General features: G+C 44.9%; 2 protein-coding genes across 2 annotated transcripts in view; one reads left to right on the top strand and one right to left on the bottom strand.

The window, feature by feature from the left end:
* Positions 1–466: 466 nt before the first annotated feature.
* Positions 467–12045, top strand: ZYX (zyxin). Its single transcript, XM_084286315.1, has 9 exons — positions 467–598; positions 4231–4491; positions 7193–7383; positions 8540–9046; positions 9398–9539; positions 9624–9793; positions 9948–10126; positions 10389–10509; positions 10921–12045. The coding sequence occupies exons 2-9, from the start codon at positions 4242–4244 to the stop codon at positions 11029–11031; spliced, it is 1671 nt and encodes a 556-aa protein (XP_084142441.1). The 5' UTR covers positions 467–598; positions 4231–4241; the 3' UTR covers positions 11032–12045.
* Positions 12046–16779: 4734 nt separating this feature from the next.
* The window catches only part of EPHA1 (EPH receptor A1), a gene marked incomplete at both ends in the record, with an annotated part of 33378 nt that continues 22724 nt past the window's right edge, over positions 16780–27433 (bottom strand). Inside the window, 12 exons of the mRNA XM_084306234.1 lie at positions 16780–16858; positions 17740–17895; positions 18209–18402; positions 19106–19255; positions 20086–20295; positions 20675–20736; positions 21178–21363; positions 21467–21589; positions 21869–21924; positions 23596–23692; positions 26385–26544; positions 26653–26777. Coding sequence (XP_084162360.1) covers positions 16780–16858; positions 17740–17895; positions 18209–18402; positions 19106–19255; positions 20086–20295; positions 20675–20736; positions 21178–21363; positions 21467–21589; positions 21869–21924; positions 23596–23692; positions 26385–26544; positions 26653–26777 — 1598 coding nt within the window. The remainder of the gene's footprint in view (positions 16859–17739; positions 17896–18208; positions 18403–19105; positions 19256–20085; positions 20296–20674; positions 20737–21177; positions 21364–21466; positions 21590–21868; positions 21925–23595; positions 23693–26384; positions 26545–26652; positions 26778–27433) is intronic.

Here is a 27433-nt window from a genome sequence, read left to right as displayed (position 1 = left end):
AGCTGCTGGATTTCTTCCTAACCCCCAGCCCAGCGACTGGAAGCGAGGTCACGGGCAGGGGCAGCTCCGGAGCTGAGCGGGCCTTTGTCAGGCTGGAGGGAAGCGAGCAGGGGCCGCGGGGTGGGCGCCCGAGGGGGCGGGAGGGGAGCGGAGCGGAAAGGGGCACCCGAGCGAGCATTTCTTCTTCGTCATCGCCGACAAAGCAAGCACATAAAGCCCCTTCTCCGTGCACACAAGATGTCAGTGCGGGGCTCCCGCCGCTGCCGAGCAAACCCGCCCCCGTCTCGGTGCGCTCACTCCCCCGTTACCTCATTGCTACATTCCCTAGCGAGTGAGCTCAGCTGTTCGCACAGCCTCTCTCCTTTTATGGTCAAACAACTTTGCCTGGGCGAGGCCTTTTTCGCGAGTTGGTAGGAAGTGTTTGGGCTCAGCAGCTCCCCCACCTTTCATTTCTGCTGCCTTTCCTGCCGGGCGGGCCAAGGAGCTGGTCACGGAGCTGCCGGACCCCGGCTCCTCCAGCAGCGCCCAGCTGCGCACCCTCGGTCCCCGGGGACTCCTCGCCCTGGGCCGGAATTTCCCCTTCCCGCTTCCCCCAGAGGTGAGTCTCATCTCTCGGCTTAATGGGAAGCTTTTGCCAGCAGCTCTGCGCTCAGGAGGAGTGAACCGGCGTCGAGGAAGCGTGTGTGCGACGTGCGTGTCTGGGGGATGCTGGTTTCCTGGCACTCCCCGGGGGTTTCGTGGGTGTCTGGGGGATGCTGATTTCCCCCACTCCCTCTTGGACTGGGAGAGTTGCTTGCCTTGTGGGAATTCTCGTGGTGTCTTTAGGACTGATTGGCTCCTTTAGGTCTTGGTCCCCCCCTTTTTTTCTTTTCCCTTTTTTTTTTTTTTTTTTTGCGGGGGGGGGGTGCCTCCTCTGCATAGTTCAATTTTAAGAGGTTCGTGTGTGTGCGAATCTGGTGAGTTTTCTTCCCTCCTGGTGAAATGGAGTCAGCTGAACACTCCATTTAACTATACTCCTGTATAACTCTAGCAGTGGGGAAGGGAGAGGGGGGTGTAGCCTGGTTTCAGTCGGGACAAGCCCTCTTTTGTGTGCATATGGAAGAGTGAGACACCTATGGAGTCTTTTTCCAGATGTGTTTAAGAGACGAATCTGGGACTCTTGGCGCATTAAATTTGTTTAATATATGAGCTTCTGTCTCTCAGGGAGTGCCCTGAGAAAGTGAAGATGCAAGTGATTGCAAATTCATAACTTCCTAACGTTTTAAATATGTTTGCATAGCTTTGGGGATTTTTTTTTCCCTCTGCACAGGGAGGAGACAAGCCCAGCATATGTGGAAAAAGCTTGTAGCTCTGAATACTCCCCTCCCCCATCCTGGTTTTCTTCAGGCTCTACCTTGCAGCTTGCATAGCTGATAGGACTTTGCTCACATTGAACATTTGTAGTTCAGGGACAGGCTGGGAGAACTCTCTGGAATTAGCCTGTAGAGAAAGTGAAAATAAAAACAACTCCTAAATTTGTTTAATCTGTTCAGATTATTTTTTTTTTTTTTTTTTTTTCCTTCTATAGTTCTCTTTCTGACTCCTTCTTCAGTTGGAAGGAAGTTGGCAAACAGGGGAAGTACAGTGTGTCAGACCACAATGCTGGAATAGCTTTTACTGGGCCTCCTGTGTGGCTCAAGCCAAGCTGCTTTCTATCAGCATAGGTGGTAAATGACACTCTGCTTTCTCCCTCCATGTGTTCCTTTTTTTTTCCACTAACCCAAGAAAGGAGCTGAGCTTTAGAAAGTTCAGTCTTGGGGCCAAAGAACTGGAAGCTGTCTGGGCATGTAACAGGTGGCAGACCCACCATGCAACCCTCTGGAAAGAGACCCTGCTGCTGAGGGAGGTGTTGCTTAGTCTTACACTTTGCTGTCTGCTAGAGAGAAACCATGTATTAGGCAACCAAGTATCCTCACTGCATCCTTTGGGGACATCTTTCTTCACAGTTCCACTTGAGTCATCTAACTGCTGTTAATAGGCAGAAAATCTCTCCCCTCAGGGAACGTAGGAGGAGGAGAAGGATCTAAGATTAGGTCTGCTGGTCTGACACTCCCTCTTCCAATAGCTTTTACAAACAGTGCCAGAGGACTCACATAAGCTTCATGTTCCTGGTAAGGTCTAGTTGATATTAACAGCAGTGCAGGGCTGGGCAGTGGACTAAGCAAGGACAGCCTTTCTCAGTCTAATCTGTGCGGGGGTGGACAGATAAATTGAAGTGAGGATGAGCAGGGGCAGCTGCTGGATGTAGTCAGCCCTGAGCGCAAGGGGCCTTAAGTGTGACATAGCATACTGGGAAATGGGCTGCTTTGGGTTCAGGGAGACAGCAGCTGCTGGTAGTGAAGCCAGCACATTTTATGAAGCAATCAGTGTCCCAAGACAATCTCTGTGTTGGCTAACCCCAGTATGGATCATGATTAGAAATGACTGCGACTGTGGTGTTCTGCACGTAAGACAGCCAATTCTGGTAGAATGATACTGGGTGGTCCATTATGCCATAGCGAAACAGTGGAGCGCAAGACATCTAAGTGCCTTCATCTGTGGAAGTCTCTAAAGAAAGGCAAGAAGTCTTTTTAATAGATTTGATAGCCCTAGCTGCAGGCTGGATGGAGTTGACTCCCAGCAATCAGAGGGATCAAGAACAGACTTTATTACTCTTCTTTCTTGGCCCTTTCCCATGCAGGATCATATGGTGCATGCTTAGCTCAGTTCTTTGCTGCTCACTGTTGCTGCCTCTTGTTTCTAAAGAGCCTAGAACAATTTGTCAAGGTGCGTGCAACTTGTCAGCCCCAAACATAGGGGGAAAATGTGCAGCAACACGGACTTGACATTTTTCTGTGTTGTCACACACTCGTGGCCTGGAAAAACTGTTACAAGTAACTATATCTCGCCATACTGAACTGAACTGTGGGAGCACTTAGGACTGAGCATGCAGGTAGGTCTTACCAGCAGCCATGGGTAAATTTAAGGGTAGGCAGATGTTCATGGCACCAAGGCCATCCAAGCAGCTGTTGCTGTGAGCTGTGTGAGAGAGGCAGGCAGCGTGGAGGGGCACTGAATTGGACATGCCGATTTGACACGCTTGGTACAGAGCCTCTGTGCTGGCAGAAGAACTGTTGGGCTGGGGTGTTAGGAAGAGGACTATAGGCATGCCAGGGGTTACAACAAAGTAACTGACTTCGTGGAGATTTCTGGCAAAAATGAGATTTCTGGCCTGCGTTGCAGGCCTGAGGGAATCCTAAAAATTTGCCTCTCATCCTGAAACCTGGGGTCCTGGTGCCTGGCAGGGCTACAGCGGCAGTGCTTGCTCTTCTGCTGTGGTGCTTACAGTGCAGACTCTTATATCAACCCATTTGGATTGCAAAAAGGGATTGACTTAAAGGTGCTGTGTGTGCAGGAGAAGCTGAAGGGGATGGCTCCTGAAAGGCTGGCGATGCCTCTTGGAAGTGCTTCCTGGTGGAGGCGGAACAGGCGGCTGGTGCAGCCAGTGACAGGCAGAGGGAGCTCATGTCGCCGGCTCCGGTGACAGGAAGGAGAGGGAGAAGGCAGAGACGAGGTGCCAAATAGCAGGGGGTCCTCGCCAGGGGGTGTGACACCGGGGACCCCCTCGCTCGACCTGTTGTTCTGGCTGACACAGCTACCTGCATGCGAGGGTCCTGAGGTAAAGTGTGTGGGGTGGAAGATTGAGGGGCGTGCCGGGGCTGAGGGGGGCGTTACTGGGGATGCTACAGGCTGAGGTCAGGAGGAAACAGATGACATTATCAGGTAAGTGGGGTGAGGAAATGATAATTCTGGTCTTGGGAGAGCATGATGGGGGGGGCACCTTCCCTGGGGTGCAGGGGTTCACTGTGTGGGGTAGTGACACTTGTTCCGCTCACCAGCTGCTTTCCTTTCCTGAATCGTCACTGTCTCATGCAGCAGAGCTTGGTTTTCCCCATGGCTGTCAGGAACCCCTCTGTGGTCAGTGCTGTGCTGAGCTGAGATAGTGAAGTGTGCTGTCTCATTCGAGCTGTTTGTAGTTTTTGTTCCTCTTTTTTTGCTGTGCTGGTCCTGGAAAGTGCTCTGTGTTCTGCTCAGGCTCCTCTGCCAATACGTGAATTCCCGTATCCCTCCATTATGTGTTCATTTTTATTAATTTTGACTCAGGTCCAAGTCTGACTTCATACCAGTATCCTCTCTCTTCTCTCCGGACAGGGACTGAGAAGATGGCCTCGCCAGGTACCCCAGGGACCCGCATGACATCCACAGTCAGTATCAACATTTCTACTCCTTCCTTCTACAACCCACAGAAGAAGTTTGCACCTGTGGTTGCCCCTAAACCCAAGGTGAACCCCTTCAAGGCTGGGGGTGCATCAGAGCCGTCGCTGCCACAGCCTCCCGGAGCTGGCACCCAGCGTGCCCAGATAGGGAGGGTGGGGGAGATCCCATCAGCTTCCACGTCCATGTTGGCAGAAGGTAGGTGAGGGCTGGCATGGCAGATGTGAATATGTGATACTGAATTCTCAGTGTGAGGTCTGTAATTGGGCTAAACATAGGGAATAAGCTAAAAAACACTACCAATGAATGATACTCTTGCTGTAGGCAATTGCAGGTTTCAGAATGAGACAAAAGGATTGTAAAGTAATCTCAAAGTGTGAGGCATCTCAATTGAAAAGGAGTCAGAAGTCAATTTTGTGTTGCACTGATATTTTAATCAAGCTGCAGGAACACACTGGATTTTTTGTGGTATTCCCTGTGTGCATAATTGTGTAATTGCAGTGATATTCTGGCAAGCACGTCTGAGAGCAAATATGTTGCAAGAAAGTTGACCCTGGTGGTGATGAATCATGCTGTTCTTTCTTACTGGTTCATCTCAGCCCAAGTTGTCTCTGATTATAGAGATCCTTCTTGTGGACTCTGCAGTTGCCATCGTTGCTGCAAGAGGTGGGGAGATAGAAATAATTGCGTGAAAAAGGGTGTAAGCTAACAAAAAACAGGAAGTGAGACTTAGTTTTTATGGCTGAGTTTTTTAATTTTTACTTGTGGCTTGGGTTGGGTGTGATTTCCTGTGTAGGGTGACTTCTTGCTTTAGTGTGTGGTTTTCTTTTTTTTTTCTTTTTTCTTTTTTTTTTTCCTGTGGTGGTGTGGTTTTGTTTGGTTGGTTTTGTTCTTTTGGTGGTGGTGGTTGGTTGTTTTTGTGCCTTAAGGAACAGAAGGTTCCTGGTTGTGTACCTCCCCTAGTTGGAATTGATCAGCATGGGACCACTGGAAATGTCTGTAGGGACCTGTTGCTCATGCCTGATGATGCGTATTACCCCAATATCCTATTAACTTGCACCTCAGCCAAGACTGATATGTTCAAATAATGTTTACTTCTGTTTGTTGGTTGTTTTGTGTTTTTTTTTTTTTCCTTTAACTGTCTAGCATAGACTGTGTAACATAGTTATTCTAGGTTAGTGTACTAAGTTAGTGGGCAGCTGATAGGAAGTCTAGTCTTGTTCTCAGGGACAAATGATTAAGCCATTTTTTCCATTTCATGAGTCACTATGGCCTTGGTGTGTTGATGCCTCTGTCTCTTAGAATCGCACTGCATGACTTTGGTGACTTTCTGCTTTCATGCTGTTGGCTGGAATCTTGTGTCTGTCATCCAAGGTCTCATACTAGATTTTGTTTTTCTGCTATAGTTGTGTGGATTAGGAATGTGCATGTAGGATGTGTCACACTGACACAAATGTTCAAGTACAAAAGTAGACAAATTAATGTTAAAAACATTTTTCAATATATAGTACAAGTAGAGGATTGGGTGTCAGTTGGTTCACTTCTCCTCTCCCTGTAAAGCTTATTATAGAGAAACTACCTTGACAGAGATTAGCAGAAGAACCAATTGGCTTAAGCTGCCATGTCACCATCAAGTGAGGGCTACTAGGAATGCTGTACTAGCAAGGTACCTCAAGTGCAGACAGTCAAGTGAAACTCAGTTTTGACTCAGTCATGAAACAAATGCATCTGCTTTGATCCTTCTCTGATGCATATATCATTGATCATTCTCTCCCTTTCTTTTACACTTCCTAAAGAAATGCCAGTATAACATAAAACCATGGCAATTGGCTTATTTGTTTTAAATGACAGGGTGGCCCTGTTAATATGACTGTAGGAATGTTATATTTAATATTGATCATTCTATATATTCAGTATAGTAACTTTGTAGAAAACTTTTTTGTTTGAGTGAATAATTCATAAAGCAGGCTTTTAGTGAATCGTTTTGAAACATTTTGACAGCGGATCAGGGTTTCATTTCTGCAATATTCTTTATCTTTTAAATAAACCAAAAAGCAAGCATATACAAATTTGATTTCAGACTGTAGTTTCTGAGGAAAAAAAATACCAGCTCTGTATTCCTATTTTTTTTTTGCCTTTTTTAATTTCTTTCTTTCCCATAAGCAGAACAAGAAGGCTTGGAAGAGGTGCTACATACCAGTGCAGTTTATGCATTCCACTGGCTAATAAGATTTCAGCTTTCATTTTCTGAAACAGGCAGTGTCACGTCCCTTATGTTACAAAGGAGAAGCCCTAATAAAGTCGGTGGAACACGGTTGCATATAAAGATTAGACAACTTGATAACTGCTGTTAAAAGTCATACATGGAGCAGCAGGAGTCTTTGGTCTTTTGGTCTTTCATGCTACTGCTGGTTGGGACTAGCTAGGAAAAGAAGTAGGTATTCATTTGATCCAGAATAAGAAATGTAGAAGTTATGCCTGCTTGTCTTTTAATATTCTTTGCCATGTAGTTGATGAGAGAACATCTTGCGCCTCTGTACAGTGAAGGGAAGAGGATTCACACTTGATTTGTGTCATAATAGAACAGAGAAAAGCTATTCTAGTATGTATGCCTACATACTAGAGACCAAAGAATGAGGAGGAGTGAGAAAGGACATTAAGACATGCTTCTCAGTTATACAATAACTATTTCTAGTGAGTAATTGCAGTAGCTACTAAGGAAATCTTAAGTGGTGGCAAATAGTTTGGACAAGGTGAAAGTGATCCCGTGGAGTTCAGCTGTCCTTGATGAGTACTGGGGACCACTTACTGTAACACCTTCAAGACTCCTTGTGGGGTTTGTACAGGCTAGGAGTAAGAAATGAGTGAAACCTGCTTTTATTCTTATTCTTCACTATAGATCTGCCGTTGCCACCTCCTCCCCCACCTGGAGAGGATATGAGTTTCTCCTCAAATTGTGCTTTCCCCCCACCTCCACCACCCTTTGAAGAGCCTTTTCCACCAGCCCCAGAAGAAACTTTTCCTTCTCCTCCTCCTCCTCCTCCTCCAATGTTTGATGAAGGGCCTATTGGCATGGTATCCACCCCACAGGTGAGTGAGGTCAAGGGAAGTATAATTTCTTGTGAAACTCTGAGTTGAAACAGCTTCTTAGTTCTGTCTGAAATCAGCAGCAGGAAGCCTGGAGATGTGGGAAAATGTTTGCTTAGCACCTCAGTGTCTGCACTGTCCTTTCCTATAAGACACTGTGGAGTAGGCTGTAGAAGTTCAGCTGATATAAAGGCAAAGGATGGGACTACGCCATGCACCTGCATAGGTTAGGTCAATTGACCAGGGAACAGTTCTGCAAATGAAGGACCTTGGGATCCTGGTGGACAGAGTTAAATGTGAGCCAGCATTGCACCCTTGTGGCAATAAAGGCCAACCACATGCTGGACCATATATATTAGTGAGAGTGTAGTCATCAGGGCAAGGGCAGTGTTTTTTTCTCTCTTCAGTGCTGAGACTGCATCTTGGAGGACTGTTTCCAGTTGGGCCCACCAGTGTAGTAACCACAGAGGAATACTGAACTAGAAGCAGTCCAGTAAAGTGTCATGGCAATCACTGGGGACTGGAGCATGGCTCCTCTTCAGATGGCAGAGGAGGAGCAAGGCCAAAGGCAGGGATCTAACTGATGTCTGCAGTACTGAAAGGAGGGCTGGAGAGAAAACAGATTCATCTTACAGGGGCAAACAAGAGAAGAAGTGACAATGGGACACAAGCTGCAACAAGGGAAATTCCTGTTGGACAGAAGAAAAACCTGTTCCCCACCACTGGTGGCTTGAAACTGGCACAAGTGCCCAGAGAGTCTGGGGAATATACATCTTTGAGGATGTTCAGAAACCACCTGGTCAAAGCCCTGAGCAACCTGGTCTAGCTTGGGAGTTAACTCTGCGATTAGCAGGGTATTGGACTGCAGACTTCCAGTTATCTTTTCCCACCTAAATATTTCTGGCATTCTGATCCCTGGCATTTTCCCACTGCTGGTAGATTTTGGAAACTGTACCCTCTTTGTCCTCACCAACTTGCTATCTGTTCAGGGCAGGAGCAGATCTGTACGACAGTCTCAGGTGCCAAAATCTGGTGTTGTAGGAGATTCACTCAGTTCTTTGGCTCTGTTCCTTCTTTCCTCATGGATGATGGTATAGGTATGTTGGTCCCTTCCACCTTGTTGATGACTGCCTGTTCTCTCTGCTTCTTCACTTTACAGATGTCCACAGGATCCACAGGTTCTCTGGAGCAACCATCAGCCCCAAAGACCCATGTGGAATTCTCATCTGCACCCAGAGATCCTCCTCATTCATTTCCTTCCAAGTTCACTCCAAAGCCAAGTGGAAGCTTTTCTTCCAAACCCCCTGGAGCAGATGTGACCCCTGCTCCAGCCCCGTGGGCACCTCCACAGCAGCACAAGGAGCCCCTAGCATCAGTCCCTCCACCCCCTCCTCTCCCTCCTGCTCAGCCTACCCCTAAATTCACTCCACCTTCTGTTGCTGGCTCTCCTAAGTTTGGATCCAAACCAGGTGCCACTGTTTCCACGGCTCCTTCAAACTCTACAAGATATCCTACCTCCCTTCAGACTCAGTTCACAGCCCCTTCACCTTCAGGTCCTTCCTCTCGGCCGCAGCCTCCCAGTTTCACCTATGCTCAGCAGCGGGAAAGGCCCCAAGTGCAGGAGAAGCCTGTTCGCACAGAACAACCTGCTGCTGTAAAAGACACGGTAAGGGACAGGGCCGTGGAACCAGTGTCTCTGGGCAAGCATGGAATCACTGGGAGTGTAGTTGGAGGATGAGGAGGGAGGGTTTGTGCCAGGGTAGGGGGAAGTAGTTATTCATCTGAGAGACAACAGCCTTTAATACCTTACTGAGAGCTGGAACTAGAAACAGTGCTGGAGGGGGGATAGGACTTCATGTAAAGGTAGAAAGAAGCAAGCATAATGGATGGCAGATTGTTCCCTAGAGAGGGATAGAGAAGAGGTGTAAAGGTGAGAGAAGCAGGTTTATTAGGGACAAGGTGGGAGGGGCTTTGTCTATAAGCATCTTTTGGGATTGACAGTTTCCTCTTCCTGCAGCATAGACCCACAGGTTCCAGCGCGGACCCGCCTAAGGGAAACTCTTCCCTGACCATGAAGGAAGTAGAAGAGCTGGAGTTGTTGACCCAGAAACTACTGAAGGATATGGAGCACCCACCCCCAGTAGAAGCCACTACTTCTGGTGCGTTCTTTTAGTGGACATCAATGGGACTGAGACTGTGGTGGGTTTTCCTCTCTCCTAATACCTTTCTCCTTCCATTGGCAGAGCTCTGTGGCTTCTGCCGGAAGCCTCTGTCACGAACCCAGCCAGCTGTAAGGGCCCTGGACAGCCTTTTCCATGTGGAGTGCTTTACCTGCTTCAAATGTGAGAAGCAGCTGCAGGGGCAGCAGTTCTACAATGTGGACGAGAAGCCCTTCTGTGAGGACTGCTATGCTGTGAGTCACTGGGATGAAAGCTGCTGGAGTGGGCTGAGCTTGCTGTGGCTAGCCTCTCTTCCTTTCCCTTCCCCCTTCTATTTCACCTGTCTGTGGTGTAGTCCCCTGGGGATGGGGGATTGGAGTAATGTTATCTTGTTTTCTTTGGGTTTAGGGGACCCTGGAAAAGTGCAGTGTCTGCAAACAGACCATCACAGATCGGATGCTGAAGGCCACTGGTAACTCATACCATCCCCAGTGCTTCACCTGTGTGATGTGCCACACCCCACTCGAGGGGGCTTCCTTTATTGTGGACCAGGCCAACCAGCCTCATTGTGTGGATGACTACCATAGGTATGGAGAAAGCTCATTCATGTGGTATCTGAAAGCAGATGTTCCCTCACACCTGTGTGATTTTACTGCAGAATGGACTTGGGTTGCCCACATGATCAGTTGGACATAAAGTTAAAATTGAGTCAACAAAGTACCATGTACAATTAAAGTCTTTTCCCACTTAAACGTTTTGTGATTTGTTCCTCTGCTGCTAATACTGATACGTGGCAATGAGAAACCTGCAGTGGTCTCACGGTCGCCTCTGTACTTGTGTGTGTTACAGGAAGTATGCTCCACGCTGCTCTGTGTGTAGTGAACCTATCATGCCAGAGCCTGGGAAGGATGAGACAGTGCGTGTGGTGGCACTGGAGAAGAATTTCCACATGAAGTGTTACAAGTGTGAGGTAATCCTTGTGGCCCCACTCCTCTCATCTCATTCATGTCATCACCAACTAGGTGGCACCTTTGAACTTGCCTATCCTGACCAAACACTGAGCTTGTTTTGAATGACTTGGAAGCATTTTGAGTCAAGTTTAGACATTCACAGACAACGGGTTCATGAACAAGGACTGTGCAGGGTTGTAGCCTCTAACACAGCTCTAATATAGCAGCTGTGTATGCTGGGGGAACGTAGAGATAACAGAAGGGGCTATGGCTCTTCTTTCAAAATGGTATTTCCCATTATCACCGCAGACAGAGCAGTGGGCTGTGAGCCATTATCCTGATCCAAAAGGGCATTTCTTACATCCTTGTCTGCATCCACCCTACTGTTTGCTGTCACTGAGCTATCTCCCTCTTTTTCTTTCCCCATTTAGGACTGTGGGAAGCCCTTATCCATTGAGGCAGACGAGAATGGCTGTTTTCCATTGGATGGGCATGTGTTGTGTATGAAGTGTCACACTGTTCGTGCCAAAACAGCACGCTGAGGAGCTTGGAGCAGGCATACCCTGAAGACCCCTGCACTCAATACTCCTCCCTTCCCCACCATTGTCCTACCCTTCTGCCTGACAAGTCAGATTGCTACCAATGGAGACGCTGCCAGCGCGGTTCATTACTCACATACGATTCACAGCTCATAAACTTCACTGTGCACACCCACCAAAAAAGGACCTCTTCTCCTATCACCACTTCCTGGCCGTAGTGTATTCCAGGCTGGGGGCTATGACTGAGGTGAGTGCAAAATCTGTTTGCTCAGCACTGGAGGAGAAAGACCAGATCTCCACCACCATCTGGTGGAAGTAGCAAAAATGACCTGTGGCAGCAATGGGAAAGGCTGAGCATTCTGCTCCATGAAGCCAGGAACGATTATTTGACATTAGAAGGTGGAAGCCTCCATCTTAGTATGGCTTCTGTCATAGGTTTTCTCTTTCCTGTGCCATCTCTTTATGGTGGCTGGAAAAAACTAACCTACTAGCTTTTATTCTAATGGATTTTATTGGCTAACTGTCCTGTTATCCCCTTTTTTCTTTTTTTTTTTTTTTTTTTTTTTTTTTTTTTTTTTAGCCAGATTAAACTGGCAATGTTTGGAATCGTACCCTGCTCCTGAGTTTGGAGACTTCTTAATTTTTTTCTCTCTCCAAAGTTATTTTTTTCTCAGCGTGGTTTCTGGGCAGTCAGGGGGGCACCAGAGTAACAAAGCAGTCCAAAGAACACGTGTACAAATAAAGACTGTGACAAGGATGGGCAGCGTATGGTGAGGAGGTCCATCAATGTGTGAATGAGAATTCAGCAGACTGAGGAGCATCTCCCTGTTCCAAGCCGGGGTTCTTTCACTGCTGTCAGTGGAAGCTACAGTGTCATTGCAATATACTGTCTGGCTCTATGTGTTACTGCACTGAGTCTCACGTCTTGGACTAGAAAATGTTATACTAAACAAATCCTTTGAATAACTGTCTAACCACTGTTTGCATCCAATAAAATGGTGACAATTTTTCCATTAAGATGTCTGTGCTGTATTTGGTCAACTACCCACGAGAACTGATGTCTTAGGCACTACAGAATCTATAGTTGCTGTTCCACCTAGCCTCCAAAGATGTTATGAGTCTGAAAATAGCCTTTCTCTCTCCACATCTTGGTCTTCTTTTCACGTTGTTTAGTTTTCTACTTCCTGTGCCTGGAGAGTAGCTCTCATTTAAAGCACTAGAAAACCACATTTCAGTACAGCAAGACTGTAGTCTGCTTGGTATGTTGCTGATAGGTGTTACATTTCACTTGCATCAAACTGGGCTGAAGTTGTGAATTTGCTCTGTCTTCACTATTTCTCCAAATAGCAAAAGTGTTCGTGTTTGGTGTTTATGGTTTAAGCACGGTACTGTTTTGGTCACTGAAGGTGAAACTTTGTGGTAAGCATCAATGCTTCTGCACTTCAAAGACATGAAACCAACTCTTGTTCTCTTGCCAAGTTGGGGGTAATGTTTAATAACTCCTTTAAAATTCATCCAGTAAATGCCTGGAAGTTTCCTGTAAGGTAAGCAAAGAATAAACTAATTGTACATTTGCTTTCTATTTAGTTTCTTACCTGCTTTCGTGGTGGCTCATAGGCATAGTTTCAGAGGGGCTGCTCTTAGCTTTTGTGACTAAAAGCTCTTCTGTAAACACCAAGGAGCACACAGCTCCTTGTCATTAACAGGTGAGAGAGAAGCACCCTAGTGTAGCCCCTTGCAGAGCTATCACAGGCCTGGAATAAGCCCAAGTATTTAGGACAAACACAGTAGAGTGAAGGGGCTCTCTGAATCACCTCACAGATTAAGGGGGGATTACTGCCTCTGAGGAGTATGGTATGCAGGGGAAGTACATCTGGGAACTGTACAACATATTTCATAAGGTGTTTAGGGGTAAGAAAAGGAAGTGATCAAGGAGAAGAAGCAGTGTGGGGAAAAGAGCTTACAAGTGACTTTCTGCATGTAAACAGCACATGCATTCATCGGGCCATGTCCTCTATGTCGCCAACACAGTCTGTCCTATTTTCTTAATAAACTCATTTTACAGTTATTTTCCTGTGTGAAGAGACCCTGTTCAGTATGTGTATGCAGGGTCTAAATACCAGCAACAGGAAATACCAAAGTGCAAGTATAGTGTTTGCATATGTATCAGTGTGTAAGCACTAGTGAAAATCAAGCCAGAGTAGCTGGAGAGAAAGTAGAATACAAGAGCTGAGAGCCACCAATTGGCGTGGCTCTGAGTCTGGACCAGCTGCCAGAAAGTCCCATATCAGTCAGCTGCTAGAGCTTCCAGGAGGACCAAGCCAGCTACCCTGGGGTCTACTGGTAAGTCAGCTACTGGTAAGCCTGGACCTGCTACCAGAGAACAGTTTTCATCTGGTGTAAGGTGACTAGGAGACCAGGGAATGCTGGGGTCACTTGCTGTCTAGATTCAATGTCTGTAGCTCATTACTGGAGAGATCATCTGTGTGTGTGCACGTGAAGGGGAATCATACCCAGCAGCAGTCTGGCTACAGGCCTTGAGGGGTCGTATGCCCTGGGGCCAGCAGCTGAGAAGAGCTGTGCTTGTTGTCCCAGCTACTGGACAGCTGGTCTCAGAAATTCAATTCTACCGGTAGAAACTACCAGGGTAGATTCTACCATGGTATTTATGTATACATTTCTCACTAACTGGCTTATCCTGATCAGCCAGAGAAGGGAATAGGATCAGGTTGTTTGTGCTGTGCTTTGATGGCTGCTGTGTTTTTTCTGCCTGTGAGGTCAGTCATGCACAAGTGTGTGCACACAAGTAGCATGTAGATGTGCATGTATATGCATTGTGCCTGAATGCCTGCAGGAGTGCCTACTGGGAATACATGCTCAGGCTTGCTACTGGCTGTACCTGAGGACATGGAGCTGAGCAGCCTCATCTCTTTCCAATCAGCTGATTCAGCAGCTCCTCACAGGTGAAGGTGGAAGGGACCTCCATGTCCAACCTCAGACCACAGGGCAGGGTCAGTCTGAGTAGGGTGCTCAGGACTGTGCCCAATCAGTTTTTACGCAACTCCAGGGCTGAAAACACCACAAACTTTCTGGGTTCCAGTGTTGGTCCACACTCCCAGTACATTTTCTTACCTTCAAATGGAATTTCTTGTATTTTCATTTATGCCCAGTGCTGCTTTTCCCTTCACTGGATACCAAGGAGACTTTGGCTTCTTCTTGGCTATCTCCCATCAGGTATTTATACACAATGGTAAGAGCCACACAAACCAAAGCCAGTCTTCTCATTGCAAATCTAACCAGTTCCATCTCTGTCAGCCTCTCCTCATGTCAGATGCTCTAATCCCTTTAAATTCTTGGTAGCTTTACAGTGGTCTTGTTCCGGGTAAATCCATGTCCTCCTTGCACTGAGGAACCCAAAACTGGGTACAACACTGCAGGTGTCTTATTGGAGGGGAGAGGAGAGGGGAAGAATAGCATCCCTCCAGCTACTGGTGTTGCATTTCCTAGTGCAGTCCAGGTACTGTTGGCCTCCTTTGATGCAGGGGTGCATTGCTCAAGTGCAACTTGCTGCTTGCTAGGACCTGCAGGTCCTTTCCTGCAGAGTTGCTTCCCATCCAGTCCGTCCCCGTGGATACAAGCAGTTATTCCTCCCCAGCTGCAGGGCTCTGCATTTCACCTTGTAAACTGTATAAGGCACCTCTCTTCCCCTTTCTCCCATGTGCTGAGGTCCCTCTGAATGGCATGGCAGCACATCTGGTGTATCAACCAACCACTCCCAGTTTTCTATCATCTGCAAGGCTACGCTGAAGTTTACATATGCGTGACACGCGCTTTTATCTTATGTCAGCCTAATCAAAGCTTCCGGTCTAGCCTGGATATCATCTATGCAGCAACTTTAACATGAAGCATAGATAATATTACTAAGATTGAACTTAGTATACTAACAAGACTCACAGTGCAAGCTTATCCTGTCAGCTCTGTCTTACTGTAGTTGCAGTAACTCAAGTGGCTGAGATACATGCATATCATGGTTCTGTGTGTATGCCCTGCTGCTTCTCAATTTGAATAGAAACCATCCTTCTTGCCTCAAGTTGCATCCTTTTAGCTCTGGGCTTCCTAACCCTTCTGCAGGGCATAGGTAAGCAAGATCTTCCCACAAGCAGGAGTGTTAATTCAAACCCTTAAGATTTTGGAGGATTACACAATTATGGAAACACTGATAGCTACCCACAAATAACTCATTGCTGAATGACTAGCACTCACCATCTTCACCAAGCTAGACTTAGCACAGGTGCAGAAACATAGTTCATGAGGTGAGTACAGCTAAGTCTTCCTGGGTAGGATATGAGAGTCCAGTTTGCTTTTTGAGGAAGTTTTAGGATGAGCAGAACACGATTCTCCCCCCACCCCTTCTCACCTGAATACTGTCTTCTGCAGCAGAAGGAAGTACTACACACCTATTTCCTCAAACTAGAGAAGTAGCTTCTAATACTTCTCACAGTTTAGGGGTAAATACAGGAGCTGTATGAAAATGGACTTGGCTAACAGATTACAGCTGTAATGGGTTTAAAGAAAAAACGTCTGAAGTAATCACCTGCACATGCATCCTTTTGTCCTAATGCAGATGCATTTGCTCACCTGCAGTTACATGATTGCCAGAGAACTTAAACCTTGATGAAACAACTAAATTAAAATGTAAGCACACTGCTGGAACATAATGTATATGCTAGAGCAAAGGTCCCAATAGTATTTGAGATAAGCCAAAGCACTTCAACACTGCCTGCTCTGCCACAGGTTTATTTACAAAATACTATTTACAGTCTATAGCACCTCTGTCTTGAATTTTGATAAATAATAACACTTCCTCCAAAGAGGAGGAATAAGACAGACCACCTACGCATTTTTCTGTTACAAACACCCTATCCAGTCAAACAAGACCATTCCCTCTTTCAAAAAAGGGGCAGAGAAAAATGGATACCTAGAGGGTTTTGTGTCCATGGCACCAATAAAGGTATTAAGCAGGTCGGGGAGAGGTAAGTCTCTCTGCTGAAGTACACGTGTGCAAATAAGCAACATGACAAGGTTACATGATCACACAAGTTACAGCAGGATGTGCTGCTACTCCCAACTTCTCCTCCAAAGAACAAAGTACACCATGACTTGGTGGTGTTTAAGGCAAGAACAGCTGAATTTAAAAACATATCCCTTAGCAGCAGCCTTGTGAAAGACTGAATAGTTTGTTCGTGTTGTAAAATAAGGAAGACAGAAGGCTGCTGAAATGAGAAGGGACATACTCCAGGGAGTGAATGGGCCCAACCCTACATCTGCATCCTTGTGCATGTTCCTAGAAGGTCCCACTCTATCTGAATCCTCATCTCCAATCTTATAACATTATCCATGCCCCACACCCCAACTGAACGTATCTTATGTCTCCACGTGATTTACTGAGGGCTGAAAGTCCAGTATGTGGACTACAGGGATTACTTAGTACTGCACAAAACAGACTATAGAAGACATGGCTGAGAACAGATTCTAAGACCAGTGCTCTGAAAAGTACCAATGACTGCTGTAGAGCAAAAGCAAGGGGCAACAGAAATGAGAGCAGGTGGTGTTGCCTCATAAGTCTTTTCAGTCCTGGTTGTTTTGCTTTGCTTGTCCCAGTCACTCATTTGGAAACAATTGCCATAGGAATGATTCCAAGTGGTATGTGGGTAAAACAGCATTTGGCAAGCTTAAGGGAGCAACAACTGATCACTCTTTAAAGCCTTGGATGCTACACAGGATCCTCTTCTGGTGGCCTGGAAGTGACACTCCCATCTGTTTCAAGTCCCTGAAAGAAATGGAAGAGAGAGGAAAAATTAATTGCTATTCTTGTTCCTTGGGGATTGGGGTGTGTTTAAGGGCAGAAACTCCTCCCACGCATTATTTCAGAAAGTTTCCTTTCCCTCAGTGCCTCTTGCTACACGTGCTTTTTCTCCAGAGGGAAGAAACATCTAGATGGTCCTTTCCTTCTCTGGCTACCTCTGCCCACCCAGTCAACTGTTTTCTCTCACCTTGTGACTTGGCCTTTACTCCCATTACATTAGAACTGCATCCATGTCTGCTCACAATGGTCTCAACCTTTCAGCAGGGTCTGCTTCTGCACTGTGCCTTTTCATTTGTCTTATGTAACTACTCTGGTTATACTTGGTTGTACATCCCTGACCCTACACTAGGAAAAATGTGTACTGGTAAAGCATCTGGCCCAAGTTCTTCTAAAGAGCCCAGAAGGACTTTGCTCTAGGATGAAACAGTGCCTGGCTGATGTGGGGAAAATGTCACTAGCCTGTCTGAGTTCAAGTCAAGAAAATTCTCTTATCAAGTCCTACGAGGGTGGCGAGATGGTCAGGTTAGAGAACTGCCTGTCATCTGTTGCCTACCCTTAGTCTAATGTGTGCCTAATGTGAATTCAGAGCAGCTCAGACCCCTGGAAAGTCACAAGCAAGGACAATTGGAGAATTAGTTTCACAGCTTGAGCTGTGATCGTGATTTTTCTGGGCTGATTGTTCTCTTATAGGGTAAGAGGTCCATCCACTTCCATTTAACTGCATACAGAAGGATGGGGAGAAGACTTCCAAGTAAACATGAGTGCCTGTTCAGATAGCAGAAGGACAGAAACAGCTATTTGTGAAATAGCACGGGGTGCCTTGTGAGAGCTTAGCCTGTACTTACTCAGCTGTGAGGTCCAGAATTGACTCCATGGTGTCCAGGCCAGCAGTGCGAAAGTTGGAGATATAGCGCTTCATGCGAATGGATTCCAGCCACTCAGGAATGGATCGATAGGGGATACCATCAGATCCACTGCAGCTGGGGAGCCGGAGCGTTACCCTAAACACAGATGAAACTTTCATTAGCCAGGCAAGAGGCTCAGATGACAGCCTCACTAGCTAGAGAGCAAGAACCCTCTGCCAGGTCTAAGCCAACTCATCTTTTCTCTACACTGTGTGATCAGACTCCACAGGCCAGTGGCTATGTATGCCCTCTGTCACCATGAGAGACAGATTACCGCTATCTTCTGCATATACACATTCAAGATGTCTCTCACCAGCCCGCACTGCTAGCATCACCTCTCCTCCTGCTCAAACCAGGAGGCAAAAATTTCCCAATTAACTTCTCCCCCTCCCAAAGACAGTCTGCTTACCTGGGATCAAAGTCTGCAACAGATCGGAGGAGATGAGGACTTGAGATGAAATGTTGCAGCTGTGCCTGGATCTCATGAAATTGAGGCCTCCTCATCCGATCGTGTGACCAACAGTTTTTCATAAGCTCATAGAGAATAGATGGGCAGTCCACAGGCGGGGGGAGCCGATACCCATCCTCTAAGCTTTTCATCACCTGCACAGATGACAGATAGAAATCAGGAAAGAGCAGAGAGTGAAAGAGAGGAGCCAGAGGCCTCTGTGGGGCTGGGAGCAGACAGTTCATCATTTTTCACAGTGTGCAGCCAGGGTGGGGATTGAAGACAGTTACATGTGTATAAAGTAGAGTTTGGGCAGCACAACAAAGGATAAGGACACGTGAGATGTCAAAAAGTGAAGTGGCATACACAGCTGGCTTCAGCCCTTTACTAGTTTAGCTCCCGTTTGCCATTCACGGCATGTGTTCATGAGAAGTGAGGACCAAGTGATTCTGTTACAAGCCCAGTGAGAAAAGCAGATCCAGGTTCTGAAGAATAATTTGAACACCACGTGGCAACCCCATAGATGCACTAAGCCTGGCACAAGTATGAGACTAGAAAAATACTTCAGAACCAGAGCAAGGAGAGAAAGAAATCAGCAAAGAACATCTCTAAACCCAAAGACTGTGGCTGTATTAATCAGTCTTTAATTTGACTTGCTACTGGTGACATCTGAACCTGGTTCAGGGACCCAAACATTTCTGTCTTTGACTTGGCTGCACTGATTTTTGGCCAGGAAGAAGACAAAGTAGTTCTGTGTTTGGAAAAATGACAAGGCTGCAGGCAGAGGGAGATCAACACAAGTTGGGCCTATATTCCTGGTTTATTTCCTTAAACCAGCACAAGCTCAATGTCTGTTACCTTTTGATTGGTCATGTCTCCATATGGCTTGTCACCAAATGACAGCACCTCCCACATGACAATTCCAAAGCTCCAGACATCGCTGGCTGAAGTGAATATCCGATGAGCAATGGCCTCTGGGGCTGTCCATCGGATGGGAATCTTACCACCCTGTGAAAGAGAAGACATTGGGTTACCAGCTTGTTTCATTGAGTCATGCTTCTCCAGTGCTTTCAGTCAAGCAGCTTACAAAATGCTTCACAGACTGGGCCCACTTCACTTGAAGTGATGTGTGATAACCTCTGGGGAAATCTTGTCAAAAGGACATAAATGATTTTGGAAAGTAATTTTGTTTAAGCCATGTGTTCAGCTAAATGCTACAAAAAACAAACAAACAAACAAACAAACAAAAATGGCTGTGGGTATATGTGGGTATAAGACAATGACACCAAGAACAGCCTTTCTTTGAGTGACACAAGATAGTAGAAACATTGGAGCTTTTTTTGGACGGGATGTGTAGATGTCTCCAGTCCAAACTCCTGTTCACAGCAGGGCTGTCTTCAAAGCTACATATAATTAACTGAGTCCAAAATATAAGATCCTATACTGTTTCATTTCAAAAATCACATTCTCTGTGGTACTGAATCTCTTAGCAAACAAAATCAGCGCAGACTCCAGAAAGAAAAGCACCACATTCAACCACACCGTGACTTGCAGGTTTATAATAAAATATATATATATTATAATATATAATATGTAATGTATGTAATATATATAATTATAATGCAATATATAACAGTTTTATAAAGCCTATTTTACAATAGGTTTTCTTTCAGAGAACAAAACCTTTTTTGTTCAGACTTCTGTCCAAATCCTTCACCTGGCACATTTCCTACTACAAAGAAATCCTGCCATTCTTATCTGGCAGGATCCCAACCCCGAAGACTACAGCTAAATTACAAGACTGAGCCTTATCTCAGCAGAGATTGTTTTTGCATTACCTTGGTTTCATAGGTTCCCTCTGCATCATTCTCCAATATTCGGGAGAGACCAAAGTCAGACACCTTGCACTGAAGGCTGCGTGTGACTAGGATGTTGCGAGCAGCCAGATCCCGGTGCACATAGTTGTGTTCTGAAAGGTAGGTCATGCCAGAGGCTATCCCTTGCAGCATAGACACAAGCTGCACAGGGCTAAATTTTTCCTCATTTTCCTGCACGGAAGAAGTGACAGAAGACCCTGGTCAGGTGACATCAGTCTGCTGTTTTCTAGTTACTGGCCTTATCAACTTATAAAAGAGGGCATTGGTGAACAAGCAAAAAGGCAATGCTGCAGCCCAAAGGATCCCACAGGTTCACACTAAGGTGGTCTCCAGAGTCATCACCAGGCACCTGCAAATTATCTGTCAAAGACAACACTCTGTATACTGAGCAAACTGGATAGCATCAAGATTCAGTTGCCAAGACTGGAAAGGTGACCAGAAATTATATGGATGTAGAGATCTTTTGTCCACTCTTCTCTTAGGGTCCTAAATCCAGTTTAAGTACAAGTTCTGGCAGTACACAAGCCTACTACAGATTGGGATCTCTCACCCGCAGGAAGGTATCCAGTGCTCCATTCTCCATGTACTCAGTGATGATCATCATTGGCCTCCCTTGGGGAAAAGAGCAAAGTGTCACCCTTTCTGCAGTTCATCTTTGCAATTTGTGTTTCAACACTCTCCACATTCCCCCAAAACTGGGGATCATGCCCAACCACCACCACCATCCCTGCTCCACTCTGACAGCTAGCTGTCCCTCCTCCTTAGATTTCCCCTGATGATTTTGTATTCCTTTTAGTATCACACTTAACTTTACACCATCCCTTACACTATTCCAACTTCTCCACTCATCAGCCCAAGAAGATTTCTCTTAACAATGCCTCATGACTCCACTGGAAATCCATACCCCTCCTCCATTCCTCATTCTCCACCATAGGCTAATATAACAATGTGTCTACTCCCAATACTGCCTCCTTGGCATAATCCTCTCCTAAGAAAGGTCCTAGGAATGTGCCACTTTCTATGTCATTACAAGATGCTCTTCCACGCTCTTACTTTTGGTGACAACTCCTTCCAGATGCACAATGTTTGGGTGGTCGAACTGCCCCATAATTGTTGCCTCACGCAGAAAGTTCCACCACTGTGAGTCTGAATATGTTGACTTCAGGGTCTTGATTGCAACCACAATACGTTCTTTGCCTGGGAGCCGTAGGGACCCACGATAGACCTCCCCAAACTCCCCTGAGGACAACCAGAGACAAAAGGTCACAGATGAGCTCAAGAACATGCAGCCAAATATCAGTGTGGGGGAACTGAAAGATGAAAAGAAGGCCAACAAACTCACCCTCCCCAATCACATTCTCCATAGTGACACACGAAACATCCAGTTCCTTAATGAATTCCAGCACTCCTCTGCTGGGGTCATCATAAGGTTGCAGGTCTACATAGGGCTTCAACCAGACCTTCTCTATGGTAAAGGAAAACAAAAGAGCAACTTAACCTGTCAACTCTTTGGTCAAGCTTTGTAGGGCAAAAATACAGAAGCAGAACTAAATCCACAACCTTCAAACAAAAGCAGTCAATAAATACATCAAACATACATTGAATAATACTGCAGCTATTATAGAAGGAGAGAGATTACATCAGAAAATCCACACGGGTGCCTTGTTTGAAAACTGTGATTCTTTTCATTTTTTGCAACCCATTCCAGGTTTCTCCCTGGTTCCACTATCCCTTTGAAGCTCACCTCGATCAAAGCCTGAAGTATTGTAATCTGGCCGTGATTGTCTGCGACGAGCATGCCTAGAACATAAGGAGAAGTCATGAAACTCAAATGGTTAACAAATAGCAAAGAAGAAAGCAAGACTCCTAGGGAGTCTGTCCCAACTGGTCAAGCACAGAGTTCTGGGTAGCTCAGAACAAAGTGGAACCAGACACTGCATCTACTTGGTAGAGTACAGCCTATAATAGAACGTGGTACTTAATGTACGTTTAGAAATGGAATTTTGTTTCCATGCAGTTAGTTTTGTTTGTTCCTCTGTTGCTGAATTAAATATGAATTTCTATTTCTTTTATGTTCTCTGTACACTTTCAGTAAAACATCTCATCTTAAAAAGAACAGCCTTGTAGACATCTGGAAAGGAAGTAGAACTTTGTATCTGGGTAGAGGACCATTAAAGTAATAGTATATGGAAAATGGTTTGAAATAACTGGATACATGAACTGCCTGCTTAATTGATCAGCAGCTATATAAAGGACTGTGCCATAACACTTTTTTTTTTTATTCATTTGTCATGATAATAGTATGATAGCGCTGGATTATGTTTAAAAAAAAAAAAAAAAAAAAAAAAGAGAAATCACCATACTTTCCTCTGTCCTCAGCAGCAAGCATTATCTTACAGGCATATCAACCCATCCAACCCTGCTAATTGAAATCACTTAGAGTCATTCCTTCTTATTGCAGCACACTGGTCTTCTTTCACCTCTAACTAATCCATCCAACTTCCTCGGAGATACCAAGTCCTTTCTTAACTCTTTATTAAGTTTTTATAGCTCAGCTGTTTTTCACAGAATGGGCAGGGCTGAAAGGAACCTCTGAAGATCATCTAGTCCAACCTTCTGCCAAGCAGGATCACCTAGAGCACGTTGCACCGGATGGCATCCATGTGGGTTTTGAGTATCTCCAGAAAAGGAGACGCCACAACCTCTCTGGGCAACCTGTCCCAGTGCTCTGTCATCCTCACAGTAAAGAAATGCCCCCTCATACTCAGCTGGAACCTCCTGTGCTTCAGTTTGTGCCCCTTGCCTCTCATCCTGTTGCTGAGCACAGCTGAAAAGAGACTTCCTCCGTCCTCTCAACACCTTCCCCTCAGATATTTATATAAATTAATGAGATCTCCCCTCAGTCTTCCCTTTTCCAGGCTAAACAGGCCTAGTTCTCTCAGCACGTCCTCGTACAACAGGTGCTCCAGTCCTCTAACAATCTTAGCAGCCTGCCTTTGAACTCACCCCAGTAGTTCAATGTCCCTCTTGTACTGGGGAGCCCAGAACTGGACACAATACTCCAGGTGCGGCCTCACCAGGACTGAGCAGAGTGGGAGGATCACCTCCCTTAACCTGCTGGCAACACTTTTCCAAATACAGCCCAGGATACTGTCAGCCTTCTTGGCCACACGGCATATAGCTGACTCATGGTCAGCCTGCTGTCCACCAGGACTACCAGGTCCCTCTCTGCAGAGTTGCTCTCCAGCAGGTCATCCCACAACCTGTACTGGTGCTTGGGGTTATTCCTCCGTAGATGCAGGACCCTGCACTTGCCCTTGAACTACATGAGGTTCCTCCCAACCCAACCTTCCAGCCTGTCAAGGTTCCTCTGAATTTTAGCACAGCACTCTGGGGTATCAGCCACTCCTCTGACCTTTGTGTCATACTCCTACATCTATATCTTTTTCAGCTCCAAAAATCAACACTTACTTTCGTCGAAAGAACAGAAGTCCCAGAAGCAGCCCAATAAATAGTAGAACTCCAAAGATAATGGAGACTATGACTCCACCAGACAGAGCTCCTGTGTCTGCAAAGGAAAAGATAAAGGCCATATCATTTAAAAGAACAAGAATTATTTGTCTGGAACGTAGCAACCAGCTTCTACCAGCCAGTGGTATTAGATGAACTATGGTGTTTCATCTTCCTGGCAACACAATGACCATATTTGAGTCCAAATATGCACATGCTATCCATGCACATACTGTCTCTTCAGGTAGGTATCTGGTTCACTCTTATCTGTGATCCTCGTCTAGATGAGTAATTTATCCCTGTACCTGATTTAGCTTTCAAATAATCCCTGCTGCAGTTGAGCTAGACAACTCCAAGGTCTCTTCCCACATGTAACTGAAGAACAGCTATTCTTCCCTCCCACTCCTCTCCAACTACATTTTCAGATCAGACTCTTCTTCCTGCTCAGCAGCTGATTTAGACTATGGCATAGCAAAGACACAGATTTGCACAGCAGTCTAGTTTGACTCTTCTTTTTTATGCAGTTCATTTCCCCCTTCTGCCTTCCCTTCCTTTTGAAAATCCGGGTTTGTTTTTTTGCCTAATTAATTTGACAGAAACCACTGGCTGCTTAGCATTTTTGCAAACAAGCAAGCACTGACATATGAACTTGAAATCTAACATCATATTTCTGCTCTCTCAGAAAAAAAAGTGTCAGGTGGTTTCATTTTGTGACTGGATAGAACTCAGTGTTCAGATAACTCAGCTTGTCTTTTTCTACTTACACTTTCAAGCTAAAGCCACACAATATAGCTGACATAGTATAATATATATATATAATATATAATATAATATATAATATATATATATATATTAATACAGTGTTATCCTCACAATATAGTTTAATTTATCAGAGTAAATACTAAATTCCCTCTGTTGGTTGCATTTAAGCCTTTATTTCTTGTAAATTAAAAAATGAATAATTTATTTTTAAATACATTAATGAAAAGTGTTCATATACATATCTAACGAGTGTCTACATCTTTTAATATTTTTCCTAAAGACATTTAGGAAAGCATGCAGAAAAAAAAAAGAAAATTCCTAAATATAATGTTGCAATAAGTGAGGGATCTTTAAGCAAGGAACAGCTGCATGACAACAGTGTCTGGAAGTGTTTCCTAACATCCAGTCCAATGCTCAGCATCTGTAAAGCCTAATTAACACTTGTTATTCTTGCTCAATTTGATGCTGACTCATCCCACTGAAGTTACTAAAAATCACTAGCTTAGATAGGCAGAAATCAAGAGGCAAAGCTAACGTTCTTTCTTGCTAAAATCAAAAAGGCAAGATTTGGAAGAGGGAAGTAATATATTTTATTAAACCAACTAGAAAAAAGGGACAGGCTCTTAAGTACATAGCTCTTCTGCAAGAAATTAAGGGATCTAAAGTCAAATTCAGATTTAAAAAGTTGCCTGTCCCTACCAATCTTGTTCCACTAATATCCCTAAACCATTGCAGCTAAAAATCGTTATATTATCAAATAATCACTCCCACTGAATGAAACCTTGCTGGCAAGGTTTTTATTCCTTTCATATTCAAAATATCTTTGCCTTGGCATGATGAGATGATCAACTTTTATTTAAAGAGAAAAAAAAGCATAAACTTGTGGAAAGCTGCAAAGTTATCTCCTAGCACATCATTTTATAATAAAAAAAAAATCTATTACATGTTAACTTAAAAATTTTCCACAGAACCTTTGTGATACATTAGCAGACTTAACCAACAGACTAATGTCATCACAATTGACAAAGACTGCAAGAAAATCTTACCCAAAGTTCTTGGTGTTAAAAAAAGAAAATCTTTAAACAATATTTAAACCATGGTATCATAAATCCTTATCAGCTTTTACTGAATTACTATAACCATTTCTTAAAATTAATGTATGCCTTTCCTTTTTCCTATTTTCTTGCTTCGTTACAGTAAAACTAGCCTTTCATAGGCATCATTTCAATGAACTGATTTCTAGGGTTATCAGAAACATCCATAGGGTCACTAGGAGGATCTGTGAATTTGTGGAATGAAGGGAGAGTAAGCTCCTTTATAGAAAACCTTTGATAATAGGGAAGTCTCTGGATAACCCAGGGAAAGGGAAGGTCGGATGTGGGGCCTGCATAAAATATTCTTTGATGCCGGAGGCCTCAGTAGACTGGCCTACACTTTGTGCTTTGGGTGAGAATTTTTTTTCAGCAGCACATATCATCTGACAGAGTCATTGCCAGACTCACATCCAGGGGCTGAACTACATACAGTAGAAATGATAAAGCTGGAAAAAAATAGTGCTGAAGTCCTCTGAGTGCTCCTTTTCATTAGCAATTCCTACATAAAAGGATAAATATGCTAATTGTTTTGTTAACACTTGAACTTAGAAACGTTACTATTCAGAATCAAAATATCTTTCAGGAGAACTAAATGAACAGATGGTGAATAATTTATTTATATAACACACAAAACTGACACCAATCATTTCTGAATGGGAAAGTACAATAGGATTCTGTATAACAGCAAGCACAAAGGATAAAATGATTCCCTGTTGAACATTTTCACAAAGCAGAGCTTTGTAAAGTCTTGGCCATGGTGACAAAGAATTCAGGAGTGTGATTTCTTTGCGTTTGCAGCCAGCAGAACACAAAAAGATTGGTGTACTACGTGCATATACAATCTGATGGAGAAGGGAGTTTCTCACTAATGACATACCAATGGTTGTACTTTACCTGGTGGAAGAGTGCGGAATTCCTGCTCCTGGGAGTAGGGCCCAGGCCCGAGAGGTGTGATGGATCTCACACGAAGCAGGTAGGCTGTGTCTGGTTGAAGGTCAGTCAGAGTAACATTTGGCTCAAGAAGGTGCTTCACTGTGTATCGCGCCTCCTCTCCCTGCAGAAATTGAACAACGTTAAATAACTAACACACATGGAATGGAACAAAGAGGACATTTCCAGCCCTTTAAGTGGTATGGGGAAGAACAAACGAGGCAGGTCTCACCTTCTCAAAGAACATGACCTCATACTCCACTGCGGTCTGGCTGCGCTGCCGTGGGGCAAGCCAAGAAACAGACAGACTACTGTCATCCCTTTGTGTCAGGATAAAATGGGACACTGTCACTGGAGCTGCAGGGGAGAAAACAAAGAATACCAGAATGAAATACAAACAACACAAAGTAATGCCTCTCTCCATCAGAGGCTCTATCTTTCCTTCTATGTCATACCGTGTAACTAGAAATGACTCTCATTGCCACTGCCACTCCCTTAACTTTCTATTCTGTGGTGAAAGCAAAATGGGGTCTCCAGCTGTAATTTGTTGTTTTCTAAGAATAGCATGCTACCCCAGTAGTATCTACCCCAACAGAGGAAGAGCATATCTTTTGTCTCTGAAACAAAACCAGTCTTCCAAGAAATTACATTTAACCCAGCACTGTACTGTTCAATTTGAAAACAAAACGTTATGATTTTCTGCTCTTTCAGCTACAATGACACAACTATCCTATGTGATTTATGAATACAACTCCATTTCATATGGTACTGTGAAATTCCGTACTCAAAATCTCTCAGTTGACTGCAGAAGAATGTTATTCATGAATAAAAAGATAATTCTTAACAGATTGCAGGGACTGACGTGTCAAGCCTGGTTCTGTCCTTGTCCTTCATCATCATCAGGAAGTGATGAGGTAAACCCAACGTAGCCCTGCTTTCCTAGCTCAGAGTTATGCTGCCTCTGCATAGCAAAAGGAAGAAAAGACAGGGAGTCGTATAAAAGTCACTAAATC

The sequence above is a fragment of the Netta rufina genome (genome assembly GCF_964035555.1).
Source record: "Netta rufina genome assembly, chromosome: 1".
NCBI classification, from domain to species: Eukaryota; Metazoa; Chordata; class Aves; order Anseriformes; family Anatidae; genus Netta; species Netta rufina.
Note: the sequence above shows the minus strand (reverse complement) of the source record. Positions and strands in the feature narration are given on the sequence as shown.

Coding starts and splice junctions, on each gene's coding strand:
- ZYX (XM_084286315.1), top strand. CDS start 4,242: ATGGCCTCGCCAGGTACCCCAGGGACCCGCATGACATCCACAGTCAGT. Junction 9,047..9,397: donor CTGCTGCTGTAAAAGACACG/GTAAGGGACAGG, acceptor CTCTTCCTGCAG/CATAGACCCACAGGTTCCAG. Junction 9,794..9,947: donor TCTGTGAGGACTGCTATGCT/GTGAGTCACTGG, acceptor CTTTGGGTTTAG/GGGACCCTGGAAAAGTGCAG.